Source organism: Lathamus discolor, chromosome 2 (assembly GCF_037157495.1).
Source record: "Lathamus discolor isolate bLatDis1 chromosome 2, bLatDis1.hap1, whole genome shotgun sequence".
In the NCBI taxonomy this organism is placed as follows: domain Eukaryota; kingdom Metazoa; phylum Chordata; class Aves; order Psittaciformes; family Psittacidae; genus Lathamus; species Lathamus discolor.
Genome location: NC_088885.1, coordinates 53,153,588 through 53,169,344, shown reverse-complemented (window position 1 = coordinate 53,169,344; position 15,757 = coordinate 53,153,588). Strand labels below are relative to the sequence as shown.

The window sequence follows — 15,757 nt, the reverse complement described above, 5'->3', positions numbered from 1 at the left end:
AGATATATTGTACAGGTGGCCTTTATCCAGGCAGCTGTGAACTGCCAGCTGATCATCTGGGCTCTGCCAATAAGGAATACCATATGTGACATTGCTCACACCTCTGTTACCTTGTGGTACTCCTCAGTGGCTGAAGACAGACCTTTAACTTTCGTATCTCCAAGTCACCTAAGAATTTGGTAATCTTGAGAAGTATTACAGATGCCATTCAATCAGACATTTGAAAGATAATTCCACTGAAACAGTGTCTCCAAAATCACCAATGCTGAGCTACACATTAATCACCTTTCATTTTATACACTAATTTTTCTCAAATTAAAAATAGTAAGTTTTTTAATCTGAGAAAAAGACTTGTCATATAAATAATGAACAGACTAAAAAAAGTAATCTATAAAGAAGCCCTTGGAAGAAAAATAATCCATTTATTCAGCTATCATATTCCAAAGTGGCACTGCTTTTTCTAATAAACAGAAAAGCACAGAGCGCTCATCAATCATTCAGTATTTTATTTCAACAGACCAGGGAAAACACTGCAGGTAAAACCAGAACTTTTTAAGTCCTGCTAGTTCTGCCTTGCCAAAGCTAATTACATCAAGTTAAAGACCCTGGGAAGTTATAAAAGAAACTGTATTACTGTGGAAGTAAAATCAGCTATGCTTTATACTACAGTAACCTCTTGTACCATATCTGGAGGACTGCAAGTAGAATGAAGCTCACCAACACCATGGCTTCTGCATTGTCTGAGAATGAGCTTTTGCAGAGAAAAGAGGTAGAATATAACAAAAGCAGCAAAACACTTGGTAAGGCTGATGAGTACTGGCAGCTGAGAAGCAGGCTCTCAGCAAGCTACCATGATTTAAAACATACAAACATCATCTGGGGTTGCTTTCTTCTTAACAAAGCAACTATGCTTGGGCAGACAAAAAGAAGCTCCAACATTTAACTGAAGAATACTTGATTAAGAATACTGCTTTTTAACAATACGCATTGTACTGTTAGGCAGAATGGGGAAATAGTTTTTTAGCCAGTAAATTTTTTTTTTTTTTTTTTTACTTAAAGGAGAAGATCCCTGTAGACAAGGAAAACTTCAAAGCAAAATTTTCAGCACTACTTGAAACAACATAGTATATTACACTGAAATAACATCTACAACGCAGAAAAGCATACCTCTAACACTGATATTAAAGAGAAAGCAAGCACCGTATCTCAATAGAGGACCTAGATAGAATACTGAATTGCACTAATAAACATTTGTTGGCTTCATACAGTAGTTCTACAAATGCAAGTAAGGACAAAATTTCACTATTAGTTTTTAATGCCCCTGGATGTTGTGGCGAAGATCCAGGCTCCACCACGTTGTACAAATATATAGCAAGAGGCTGATCTGCCTCTAAATAGACAGCAGAGTGACAAGAGAAATCAAAGTTTTCTGAGATGACATCAGCCAACCTTTATAGGAAACAGGCTCTGACCTAAACATATTCTACATCTCATCTTAATGCTACCTCAATATTTTCTAGATTAGATAGTGTGAACAAATCTAGACATATGAAGTAATTTACTCTGATCACATACAGCAAGTAAGAGAACAAGCCCCAATAAAGAAAATCTAACTTCTTGTTAGGTGCCCAATCTACTAAGTACTGAAGTATCAGTCACTAAAATGGCTTCGATATGAGAAAAAAGACTAGAGTAGGATTCTTCAGCCCTGGAAAAGACAGCAACTGATGGGGGAATATGATACATGTCTTACAAAATCTTTCTGTATTATAAATTAATATGGGCTGATTTTCATAAAAACAATTTTCCGTAACATAAAATGCAAAGGCAGCTTATGGAACTCTCAGATACCCAGTCTAAAATAAGAAGGGATTATTTCTTCATGCAACAATAATAGTATATTGTTGAACTCACCAATATAGAATTTTCCAGAGCTTAAACAGATACATAAAAATATCAGACACATTAGTGGAACATTAAACATTGAATATTAAAACTGATTGTCCAAAAAACCTCTGGATTAGGACTTCTGGTGGAAGGTGTATCAGAAAGAGGACTGCTCTAAACCTACCTCATTTTTTACACTTTTTTCTGTCTTTTACCAGTCACAGCTAGGCTAAACAGTGCTCTGGCACACTACAGCAGACCTTGTAATTCTCGCTATGTATCTCTCACAATAGCCTGCAATTCGTTGTTTCAAGTTTCTTTGTAAATCATGGGCTTTACTGAAATTACATGTAGGAATTAGTATTTTCAGTTGAATTAATAAAGCCATCATGACAAACACAAAAAACGTTTTCTGTTGTACATCTCTGGAAAGAATTGTATGTTGGTGAGTTGCGTTATTTTTACTGCCTTAAGCATGAACAGAAGTTTAAAAACAAGTTTCTGCACTTACTTTCCTCTCTACCAGGCAACTGCTCAGAAACAGATCCAGAAGAATCTTTCCTGGACAGCGATCTTTTAGTCTTCCCCTGCCCAGTACGACTTCTCTGACGCACCATAAATCCCCCAATACCTAACAAGGAAGCAAAAATTCAGTATATTAATAAAAACTATGTTTCATAGTAAGAATGACAGCAGGATCATTCTGCAGGTAAAGGGGACTACTGCATCTGTAAAGGTCTAAGAATGAATCTGAGATATTTAAGGATTTTTCATTTAGTTTTATGAAACATTTATGAATTTGTATGTCTCCATGGGTATATATATGTAATTATCAAAAACAATCAGAGTTTTAGGACAAGAAGTTCAAATCACCAAACTTGTCAACTTTCAAATGTTATTTTTTTTCATCCCTTGGCATGCTAATGAATTGCTCAAATTAGAAGTCAATCTACTAAATGAAACCTACTAAAGAATCTCAAAGGACCATTAAAAATTCTACAAATTGCTGTAGAGAGCCCACAATTCCACACAATACTAAAGAAGGACATGACACAAAATAAAATTAATGAACATCATACTGCCTGAAACCCCAGAATCCTTCACTAGAGACTGACCGCAGTGCTCCTGATCTTTTACAGTAAAGAAGTGGTAAATGCTCCATCCCTGGCAGTGTTCAAGGCCAGGCTGGACAGCGCCTTGGGCAACATGGTCTGGGTGAAGCGTCCCTGCCCATGGCAGTGTGGTTGGACCTAGATGGTCTTAAGGTCCTTTCCAACACTAACTGTTCTATGAAACAGTTGGTGTGTATGCATGTATATGCATCAGGTTCAGATCTGTTTCATTTTTCAGGGAAATTGTTGGCTGCAGAAAACTAACAGATGGCTGCTCAACTTATGACCCAAAACCACTCTGAGCAAATGAAACTCTCTTCTCTTGAGGACCTAGCAGTAGAAGTAAATGGCTTGTTGAGGTACATTACTTGTAGAAAAAAAAGGAAACCTCTTTAAACAATGTGGGCTTGTACCACCATCTCTCTGGGGTGGGCTCATGATGGAAAGAATATACATACAAATGGGCATGACCTGCTGAGACAGGGCTCTTACACAGAAGTGTGGGAAATTATGTGGGGAGTGTAAAAGATAGTAGAGCTCTGTTTAGCTACTCAGAGAGAAGCAAGAGAAACTAAACCCTGTTGTAACTTCAGCTTCCTTTCCTTCCTTCACTGCATTCCTTGCCTTCACCTCCTCAGTCATTTCAATGACTGTTTTCCTCCTCTACTATGGCCTGTTACAGCAAGCAGGATGGGTGTGACTGGCCAAAACAGCGTGTGTGACTGTAAAGACTACCCTCAACTCCTTATCCACAGTAGTTAGAGGCCGCATAGTGAAACACAAACCCAACATGGAAACACAGATTCTGAGACATATCTGAGACAGGGGCTCTTCAAAAAGCCAGGCAGGGTTTCAGCAGAGCTTATTAATTTTATCAATTTTAGCCCTAATGTATGAGAGCTATTTTCTACAGAGTCAGTTAGGTACTTCTAGCTTTTCCTGCCTGGAGATGGCTCAAGTGTTTCTGTACCCAGGACACACAGTTAATCCACAGTCAAGATAATTAAGAGCTGACTGCACTGATAAATTAGAATAAATGAATTCATCCAATAACCAAATTAATTAAAATTCACTGCCACATCAACTGCAAATATTTCATAAATTACTCTCAAAGTATTTCAGAAAATAAGATATCCACAAAAAAAATTCTCTTAAGTTCACATATTGCCACATATACATAACACACACACAAAAAAAAACCCCTGGCCTTCATCAGTTATATAAATACAGTACATTTTCGTATCATACTAAGAATCAATACATGGTAGAGACCAATAATGGACAGCACACTAAGAGCAGTCGTACTCCTGAGCAGCAACCTTTGGAAATGTATTTTGGTAAGAGGACTAAAAATTGTTTTAACAGACCAGGGTAAAAATCTGAAATCTACAATTAACAATAGAATAGTTCAGGATTCAATCCTAGGTTTTCGTATCTTTTTTATTATTATACAGAAAATAAATGTTAAAACAAACAAGGGACACACAACCATATAAATTGTTGTATCCTACCAGGCCTATATGGTTTTCGCTTCCTTTTTTTAATCCCATCAGCTCCTTCTGTCACTTTGGTATCATCATCCACAGCTTCCCGTTCTGGACTGGAATCTGATTTACCATCGCAATCCATAAGATCACCTTCTGCAGAAATGAGGCAATGGTAACTTTAACCAGAAAAGGGAAAGAAGGTATTTTTCCAAAATTTCTACATATGACTGATACCTGAGAAACTGATTGAGGACGTCAGATTTTTCACAAGGGTGATAGATACTCATACTCCCTAAATACCTTTGGGAAGCCCACCCTACCTATACACAAAGGCCCAGTATGTACATACAATTCCTGTGAGATGAGATCCATGCAAAACCAGAAAATAAATGCTATAGTTACTATATGTGAATCTAAGAAATTTTTTTGGTGCCCTTTCAGAAGTCTGTGCTATCACATTTTCTAAGTTTCTAAGCATTTTCTAGCCATACATCAAGGAATATGTATGGACACAATTTACAATGCAAGAAAGATACACTTCATTTTTATTGTCCTCTTAAGTTTCATTTGGAGGGGCTTTTTTTTTTTTTTTAATGAGAAGACAGATTTGTCTGCAGCCTGCACTTGGAAGGCAATGTTTAATGACTTTTAGTTTAGAGGGTTCTTGACTTGAAGCTGTGTGACTGACTGAAAGCAGACTTATCTATGAAGAGGAACTTGACTTACATAATAGAAAACTCAGCCCAAAGCAATTACTCAGCCTTGAAGATGAAGACTGTAATTTTGAGTTAGAGTTTATATTCTGTGGGAAAGCAGGGTAGAAACAGATGTAAAGGATGATGGCATTAAAAGCCTTTGGTGTTGAAGACAGAGGGAGTTAATTCTGTTTCTGAGATCCCCAAAATGTCAATACAGTAATAACCTTTCATCTTGATATGTTAAATATACTCTTGCACTAAAAAGATACTGGAATTACAATTCCCTGCTTTGGATTTAGGTATATAATTCTACATGGACTAAACCCACATACAGTTGTAAGAGGGAGAAATAGTGTTGTAACAGACAGAGCTAGACTATTTCCTAGCACTTCAGCTGTGCTAGAATTGCAAACTTTGCTCTTCCACAGGCAAGAGCACAGACTAGACTTTCCCCATCGATGAAGAATTCTCTGAGTTCTATCAGCAAAGCTGGATGTTTGGCCAAGGCAGGCCCCACTGACCACCATAGCCAATTCCTCCCTCCCCTTAAGAGCATGGGTGAGCCCTCTTCACAACATCTCCACTTCTGGCAGAAGAGAAACCTGCTTAAGTGCTAACATGTCCTGCTACACAAAGCAGTATACCAAATGCTCAATCCCACAGTGGTCCTTCCCATTTACTTACAATGCATAGCTCTACAAATACTAGCAGTAGAGCTACATTAAGTCTACCAAAGCTGAAACTGTCAAGCAAGATGAACTTTCAGGTGGACTTCAAATTGTGGAACCCCTGATGATACGCCATACCTGATGAAAAAGCCTATAGATAAGATGGTAACAAAATTACCACAAGCTCAGTTTTCTCAGCTACAGCCTTTTTTATCCACCTGGAACTTCAGAGACTAAGTAAGGGCTACTCCTGTTTGCCTGGAATTACTACACTATGTTGCTCCAACCAAAGCTGTGGCGCAGCTTTATTCAGCCTGATGCTCATACAAAAATTTCAGTCATTCAGAGAACAGGCACGATCCACTCTGTGCAGCACACGTAGAGCTCCCAGGAAATCCAGCCAATCTACCACACACATGCTGCGCTGTTACTGTCACATATATGAACATGTTATGACTCTCAAAAAGGCAACAAACGGTGATCAGAACTGAAATTAAAGTCACTGGAGGCTTTGGCTCTCTTTTTTATACTCTGCTATAACATTTATGCATCTTGTTACCTTATTGAAAAGGGATACGTATAAAAGCCAACAAGCAGGTAACGAAGTTAGACAAAGTTACATAGAAAATAAGCATGTTTGTAGAAGTAGAGATGATTAATCACTGACAAAGAACAACGGAAGTAACTGATGCCTTCAAACATAATCAGATGCTTTTTTGTTTTCACCAGCCCACCTGGTGGTTGTTGATGATGCTTCACCTCATATGAAAGCATGAGATGAAGTCTAAAAGTCAGTGTAATGCTAATGTACGAAACCCTGTGAGTACTGAAGACGATGAAAGTACCCAGTTAACTGTTTCAAAGGTAATAAACAAATGAAGGGAAATCTGTTATAAAAAAAGTATACTTCTAGTCAACAGCAGACAGTAAGAATGTGCTAATCCAACATGGTAACAATACTTGTACTAACAAGTTAACATTGAAACTGCACTGATGGTTAAACTACCCAGTTAAGTCAAGCACACTTTCTGTATCTAAAAAAAGCTTCTTATGAAATTTAATCTGATTAACAACGAGGTAATGTTTATAAACAGAAAGCACTTTAGATTGTGGGGTGCCTGTATTCCTCTGTTTCTCTCCTAACAGACACCTGCATGGCTAATGTAATGACTCTCACACCTGCTATTTAAGTAAGCCTTTCCCCAGGCCACAGATTAACGCCTATTCTACCAACACTTATCAGGATGCACAGCCAGAGCAGGGCAAAGAGGACAGAAGAATGGTATTGTACCATGTTGGCTGCTGGTTCGAGTGTTGAAGAGTGAGGATTTGTAGAGCAAGGATTTGAAGAGCAGGGCTGGCTGCTCCTATGTGCTTTTCTCACTCTCATCTCCCACCTTTGGTCTCCTCTGGCTGGGGCTGCTGTGCTTGCTCAGCTGTGAGGGAAGCAGGTGAGACAAGTACTAGCGGCGCTTTGGACACATAGATCTTTGCTTCATGTCTAGGCCTGCGGCAGAAGAAGCTCTCCCAAGGGCTTCATGCACAGACATGTGTTTGGGTAGGCAAGCATTAGCCCAGATCCCTTTGTCTCTCATCAGCCCTGGAGGCCTCAAAAACACTGTTTAATCTTCCTCTCCCTCTATACTACATGGATATTCCATCCTGGAAGCTGAAACCCTTCCATATGGACCCTACATACAGCACTGCCTACTTGAATCAGAACAACACCCAAAACTTCCAAACTCAAAATCTGTTTTAATTCTAGTTTGGAGATGAGGACAAACAAAACGCTCATTTCCTCTACAGAAATACAAGAAAATTACTTTTTTCAATGGCCTCATAGGTCAGTCCACCTTAATTCTTCCAGAGAAAAGAAATACAGGGTCAGAAAGCTTTTCACTCCAGTTTCCCCTTTGCTTTAAACACCAGCTTTAGAGTGATTCAGATACTGCTTCGCTGAGTCAATATTATGACTTTGAAACGAAATTTGCCCTAAATTTGAGAGCCTCAAAATACTCTTGTACTCAATGAGTGCACAATATTTTGTACTCTATGAGTGCACAAATAACCCAAGGATTGGACAAAAAGGCAACTCGTTTTTCCAGTGTTGCCAGCTGTGGAAAGATGAGTTTCCTCTGAGATGGATGACCCATAAACAGATGAACAAATGGACAATAACGACTCATGACTATTGTTCAAGTAATTACCATAAGGCATTGTGTACAAAACATACAAGTATCAGTATAATAACATCTCCCAGGGACATCTGCAATACATACATGTACTGCAATACCCCAAGATACAAGACATGCCAAAAGTAGACTGCTACCTCTACTGTCATCCATCTCCCCATCTCTTGAGTGTTCTGACTGGGCATCTGGGGGGGTCTGAAGCACAGCCACACTGTTCTGATTTATAATCTTCAGTTTAAGCTTTGGTTTCGTCCGTTTTCTTCTTGGTACTGTAACAGTTAGGCTCTGTAACTGAGACATGCCGGACTCTGTCAAGCAGACTCCATCCTGGGTGTATGTCTTCGGTGGGTCTATAAAGTTGAATGAATCATAACAGCAATATAAAACTCTTTAATTTACAAGTCTTAGATTTTTAGGAATAGTAACTTTTAAGAGTTAATAATCCACATCTATGGAGCTGATTAATGAGTGAGGAAATTGGTATAAATAAAACAGGTATCTGATACTGTCTTACACATTACACTTACAGCTTTATAATTTAGAGACTGGTGTCAAATCCAGCAACAATCCATTACATTGCTACAAAACAACTTAGATCAAGGACTCACTAGAAAGAACAATTTGATTACTGGAAACTGGCGCCTTGCAGGGTATTTCTGTATCCCTGGAACTCACAGAAAACTTTGCAAGTCTTACTTTGGGTCGCTGCTGCTTATCAGCCAATGCCCTCATCTCAGCACTTTACCTTCATCTTATTAATGACCTTAACCCTCCCAGAAGTCTTGGTAACTCAGGCAAGTTATTAGCCCTATTTTACAGGCAGACAAAAACCAAGTTATATCAAGTGAGCTGCTCAAGATCCAACTGGAAACCATTGGTAAAACCCAAGTTTCCCAAGACCTGCAAGACTGCTTCCTCCTCAAGCTGCTACATGACAACTGAGTCTACCGATAAACTCTAGCATTCCTTAATTCGCCATGTAGAAAGGCCATGTCCCCTGTGCTGCCACCCTGCAAGTGGAAGTTTGGGAACTTTCAGGGAATTACCCAATAATGAAGAGGCTGCAATGATGCTTTTGCTCTTCAGAGCCAATTAAATACTGATCTGATAACTTGTTTTTTGAAAACATATAAACATCACAATATTTGTTCCCTTTAACCAGAAATATTTTCTTATGCAATATTTAACACTCAAGACACAGCTGGTTCTGAACACATTTCTTCCCGGATTACTGTTTTCTTACATTGAAAGGAGTGTCTGCTTTAAAAAATAATAAATTAAAAAAAGTCACATTCTCTTATTTAGGTGGAAGATCTGAGGAGAGAACCTTCTCTCAGAAGTACCTTTGTGTGGTGCCAAATGGAAAAAAATTCCAACGTTATGGAAGATGTCCTGACATGACGGAAGCTGTTGGGTCCTATCGTTACGAAAAGTGACTTCTGACCAGGCTTGTCAAGATTATAAATTGCTAGCACAAACCAGACAGGTACAGAAAAGTTGTGTCCTCCTACAGCTTGCGCCCGTAAACATTTGAGTATATGCTTGACTCAGCCCCACTGTGTCATCCCTGCTAATATTAAGGCAAGTTTGCTAGTATTAAGGTAAGTCTGCAGGACCAAAGCATAATTTAAAGTAATTATTACAGTGCAGATATGGCAGGCAAAAGAGAGGAAAGAAGAGAGAATGAGAGAAAAAAATGAAAAGCATGCAGCAGTAACTGAAGGATAGTTAATGCTGTGTGTTATAAGACCATAGAAAAAGGATTTTTTGTCTCATGTAAAAATATACCCTTGAAGTATGCTAAATGATCAAAAGTTAAGCATTTACATTCTTTACCTAGTTCTTTTGATTTTGAAATAATCTGAGCTCCACCTGATGAATCACAACAGTCCAAAGAAGGCACTGAAAAATATAAGGAAAATAATTTCAACTTTTAAAAATGGTGATTTGATTGAAACTGATTTTACACTGAAATTAATTTTCCTTCAAACAGTTCCACTGAACTCCCTAATCTATACTGCTGTTCACATTCAGTAGCACCTTTAAAATAAAGTGCTTTTTGGTGTCACAGAAGATGCGACTTCAAAACAAGCCTGATACAAACTGAAGTTCTCCAACTGCCCAGAGCCAAGAATGGCACTGGAATGGCACTGAACTCAATGGTAAATGATCTCCTTCTACTGGCAAATGAATACACTGGATCTACTGGATTGGAAAGTAACCTCTACAGTAATGATGTCCAGGTTTTTCTCACCTAAGCATTAAAAAATGGGAGGGATTTGTGAATTGTGTATCAGCTGCTGTCTGATTTCCCCAAGGAGGGGCAGGCACCCTCCGACAGCTTCATACACAATATTCTAGCTGCGTCTTAGCTGTTGTGTTTCTTATACAACACATGAAATGGGTGATAACATCTGAGAACAGATGATACATGATTTGTTGAAGTTAGACAGGGTAATTCTTATTCAAGATAAGAATATCAATACATGGAACAGCAGAAACTCAATTTAAAAAACTACAGCTTCAGGGAAGCACTGCAAGAGTGAGACTGAACAAAAAATGATCAAAATGTCCTACAAAACTACACTACTGTTGCTGTGGGTAGAAATGTTCTTCCCATCTGCCTTAATTACAGTAACCGTAATCATGCTTCAGTAACCTGTGATGTGCAGACTAGACTTTTAATGTTAGTAGTGACTTTACAGAGATTATGTAGACAGAGTAAGTAAAGTGAAAATCAGAAGCTTCTATCTCACAAACACTGAGAAGTAGCATAAGGAAACCTGTTAGTTTGGCACAGTTAGCACTACTAGGCAAGCTTCTCTACAGATTTTTCTCTCTTTTTTTTTGCCTAGAAATCTTATCTACGGTGAATTTAAGACTCAGAAAAATATCTGGAGTATTTATTTTGCATCTGTACACAAGATGAGACCACTGAGGCAAAGCATGTGTTGGAGGTTTAAGGCTTCTTCGACGTATCAGACCACCACACGCGTGCTGCTGATGACCATCTCACACACAGTATGGGAGTAAGGGGCAAGACTAGGATAAGCCCCAAAATTTCGAAGTAATACTTAAATTCTTTGCTAAACACAATAATGGGTATGAAATCTAGAGGATGCATTCTAAGCATACAAACAGAAATAAGGACAGTGAAAGTCTGTCTTGAAAAAATATAGTCCCTTCAAAGTTTTATGTAAGGTGTAACTAAAGTATATGATATAACCTACAGAAAAGCGATATTCCATGCGACAACTAAATGAAAGTAGCCCACGAGAATTACTGAAAAATAGATATACAAGAGTGGAAGGAAAAGACAAGGAAGAAAATAAAACTGGAAATTAGATTTTGAAAGAGACACTAAGCTGGAAGGAAACAAAAAACATGGGACAAGCTGCAGGATGGAAGATACTCAGCAGCACTGAACTGAAACAACAGAAAAAAGGCAGACTGTAAGAAATACTCAAAGTGGAATAAGACATCATCTGTTCATTTAATTGGTTATAATCTACAGGATGTTTTAAGGCAGAGATAGCAATTGTGCAATTGGTATCTAAGGTAAACAAAAAATGTAGAAAGACCATTGTGAAAGGGAATTTGAAATCCTGATTCTGAAGTCAAACAACAGGGAGTGTTCTTCTGGTCCAGGTCAGACTGTGAACAATTTTAGCTTTGGAGATGGAATAGAGTTGAAATAGTCAAATAAACAAGCTGACAGTGACAGAGGTGAGGCCTTCAGAGACCAAGCTCACAAATGCTGCACAAAACAAACAGCGTTTGAAGACAATATCAAACAGACTTCCAGAAAAGGAGCTAAGTAGAGTGCAGACTAGGGATTAAAATCAATAAAATGAGTAACAGAGAAATACAGTACTGTTAAAGAAAGACAGTTCAAGTAGGAAAAAAAGCAGTGAACAAAAAAAGAGTGCTTTCTGAGGCACTAAGCTGAAAGTTAACTAAAATTATTATGCTTATTTGCAAAAGGGTTTAAACATGCCGAATATTGCACAACATTCAGTAGCCTCAGCTCGAAACAGATTGCACAGAATACAATATGATGAGAAGAATCATAGTTTCAAAAAAGAAAGGAGACTGCCAATTGTAAGGCTGTAATAGAAAAGAACAATTCCAGGAAGAAATTAAATCAGCATAAGGGACAGAGTGAAATGGTTTATGCAAAAACACTACAATAACAGAGCACTATTCAATGACTGGATAACTCTATGCATGACCCAGGGATTTCTTTGTAGACACAGTAACTTACAACAACGTGAGAGCTGACAAAATAAATATGCCAGATAATAAAATCAAAAGTTAAATTCTTTGAAATATCGTGTTATGTTGCTTTTGTATTCTGTATTTGTAAACTACATTGAATTGAGTTTCAGAATGAAAAAAAAAATTAATTCAGAAAAATTGTACAACTGAGCCTCCCAGCCATAATATGTGTACCACTAGCACTATTGAGCATCTCTGAAGTAGTAAGTGATATGAAGTCCTCACTGCCTCTCAGCGTATGCTTACACGAGCCACAGGAGGAATGCAGGCACACAGGCAGGTACCAGAAACTGTTACCAGATCAACCATAACTAAAGAAAACCAGGCAGAGCTGGTCCCTTTGCCTTCTGCTGAGAAAACGAAACACCACTGACAGAGGATGCTGATGGAGTATGTGGAGGGAGAGAGGATGGGAGTAAGCAAGGAAGGAATGAAAACTGCAGATGGGGCATATGACATACAAGGGCAAAAGTCAGAAAGGCAGAAGTGATGGGTATATGGTGGAGAATTGCTTGTTTAGGAGTAGTTGCTTGTAGATGAGAGATACACACACCTTTTCTGAACGTGCAGGAATTACAACAGAGAAAAAGCTGCTGCTACATTGAACAGCTGCTTGTACCCAGCCACAATGCTACTCAAGCAATCTAAATCAGAAATAAATTTATACAGGCACAGCAAATATGCTGGGGAACATATGTTATAACTTGAGACCAGAGTAAAAGGAACCTGATGAAACGCTGAACAGAGCTGATTATTTCAAAAGAATCTAGTAATGAAGGTTTTATGGTATACTACTTTGGAACAAATCTTACCACATTATGACTTTTGATATTATGTATATTCAAGAAGAAAAAAAACCAACTATTTATCTTTTATTTCCGTTTCCTGAAGAAGATAACTTTGTAAGATTATCAGACATGATGAGATAGGGAAGAGCTCTTACAAATGTAAAAATTTTCATTTTCTGAAGCAAGAAAAATGGAAGCTCTTTCTCAATACCTACATGCTAGAAAAATTTACTCTTTACCAACAGTACACCTGCAATATTTGGTAGCTTACTAGGGTAAGGGGCTCTTGCTTCTTCTAGAAATAAAGCAGTTAAAAAACTTGTAATAATACTTGCAACACATCTGTGATATATCCAGTGGAAAGAGCAAGAACCCTCCCAGTAAGAATCCTACAACAAGGTACATTTAAAAAGTTTTCTACGATTAATTAACATTTGTTTAATTTCTTTAAGTTTATCAAATGCTGATTGCTTTCACTTTGAAACAAAAAATACAGAAAATTTTCAAAGGAGTTGTAGAAGAATTAACAAAAAGACTGAAATATTTCACATAAAAGTACATGCAAGTATTTCTATGAACATGCACCAAATGACATTCAGACATGCAACTGTTTAAACATACAAGTGTTAAACAGATATAATATATACAGTCAAAACATGAAAGAATAAGCAAAGAAACTTGTCATAAAAAAAAAGGTGGAAAAAAGAAAAACCCTGCAAAGAAAGCTTGGGAGCTCCCTAACAAGTATTGTGGGATCGGTTCATATTCTTCAGAAGACAAACCTAAGCAACACAGGAAGGACTAGCTCAGGGACCAGTTATGTCTGGAAGTGAAACGTATCTGATACCATCTTGTGAAATTTTTCCATCTCACATTATATGAGCTTTAATTATCTCTAAAAGGTAGCTCTGCCAGCTTGAAAGAGAAAGGAAGAGAGGCTATTTCTTACTTGGACCTTTTTAAGTGTTCAGAGCTAATTATCAAAATAAACAGAAATCTGTGTTATATCTGCAAGTTGCTTCTTTTTCCCACTTACAAAGCCTCTTTTTGAATTTGTGACAGCGGATCTCAAAATTGAAGTAACTTGTAGAAATACATAAATCATTTTTTAATAGTGATAAAAGTGGGATACTTGGAAGTGTTCCACAACCATGTGTAGTTGACAAGGGAGCATATAAACTCCAAGGTCACGTTAGTAAGTTACAATTACTGCCATGCTGGTATGACAAGGAGCTAGTGTAAATGGATTCTATGGAACTTTTCTTGGCAAACTTCTTGAACACATGCCTTATGGTATCTTCAATCCTGATCAGGAAAGCCAATCTTACTGACATCTTCTTGGTAGATACGAGTATTCCCTGAAATATTTGCTTAGTTCTTGTACCCTCCTACTTATACTGTCATGAGTAATGAGAGTAAAGTGTTAATGCGAACACTTTAACATGGTATTACGCTAAAAAGTGGCTATAGGTGTCAATGTTCAATTAAAGCAGCAGTCTGAATAAGAAAATCCCATGAGATGACATACAGAGAAAACAGACCTGGAATACCACCCCTGTAGCAAACCCATAAATCATGTAGTAGACCAACCTAAGTGTTGACAGGCCACTCACAATAACAATAACCAGTATCCACAAAACCAGATGCTATAGCTGTGCTTAAAAACTACACTAACCTCAGCTCCTGAAGTACCACTGCTACAGAACTGTAACACAGACTAACAAGGAGGTTGGTGTGTATATACATATATTAACTGATGGCACATACACAGAAGCGCAAAGATCATCAGAAAGAACTAAACATTTCAACTAACAAGAAAGTGGCAACTCCTAAGGAGGAAATTATGGCGAATTCTTTTAAAGACTACAGCTAGGGAGGGAAGCACTGCTCTTAAATACTGGCAGAGCTGAGCAAGTGGCATTAATAAAATGTGACAGAGGAGGGGGAAAAATGTTTGTATGGACTGTTGTTACAGCTACTGCTGATTCAGACAGCCTCTGAATATCCAAATACAGGTTTCTCTGCTTAGAACTGATTTTCAGATTCTTTAGAGAACTGGGCTTTTTTCCACTTGACAAAATTAGATGTCTTTTACCCTTTCAGAACCAAAGGCTTTTAGCTGTTTACCCGAATTATCTTCAATACATCTACCCAGAATCCCCCGCTAGGTTTTCTTTGGCCTTGCAACCAATCACTAGAGGGTGCGCAAGAGCTGAGGACACTTCCAGAGGGGCCCTTAAAATAAACATCAAAAATCTTCCCTCTACCATGAGCCAAATCTCCACCAGTGTGAAGAACCATAACACATTCCCAAACCTATTTATTGCAGTGTGCAATCCTGCCATTGGTTTCCATTGTCTTCTTACCGTTTGTTGTTGGTATGTATGGCCTACAAATGGTACAGTCAAAACCCATATCAGCTATGTTTTCCACTTCCTCCTCTGTGTTTAAGTTCTGACAGATTGCATGCATCCATCTAGAAATTAAGTGGGGGGAAAAATACAATTTAAAGGAAATACATGGTGTTTTAGGAGACCAAAATATCAGTATATGATCCAAGTAAATGTGAAATATTAGTTTTGTTTAAATTCTTTTCAGAGAGAAATGATGAATCGGGTTATCCATATATAATATTCCCCTAATGTGG

At 38.0% G+C, this 15,757-nt stretch overlaps 1 protein-coding gene across 3 annotated transcripts in view; it reads right to left on the bottom strand.

Moving 5' to 3' along the window:
- Positions 1-15,757, bottom strand: part of KMT2C (lysine methyltransferase 2C) — a 194,876-nt gene that overhangs the window by 49,769 nt on the left and 129,350 nt on the right. For all 3 annotated transcript variants that reach the window (XM_065666832.1, XM_065666830.1, XM_065666833.1), the window contains 5 exons: positions 15,477-15,586; positions 9,881-9,946; positions 8,182-8,394; positions 4,511-4,639; positions 2,399-2,518 (listed from right to left, as the gene is read on the bottom strand). In XM_065666832.1, coding sequence (XP_065522904.1) covers positions 2,399-2,518; positions 4,511-4,639; positions 8,182-8,394; positions 9,881-9,946; positions 15,477-15,586 — 638 coding nt within the window. The remainder of the gene's footprint in view (positions 1-2,398; positions 2,519-4,510; positions 4,640-8,181; positions 8,395-9,880; positions 9,947-15,476; positions 15,587-15,757) is intronic.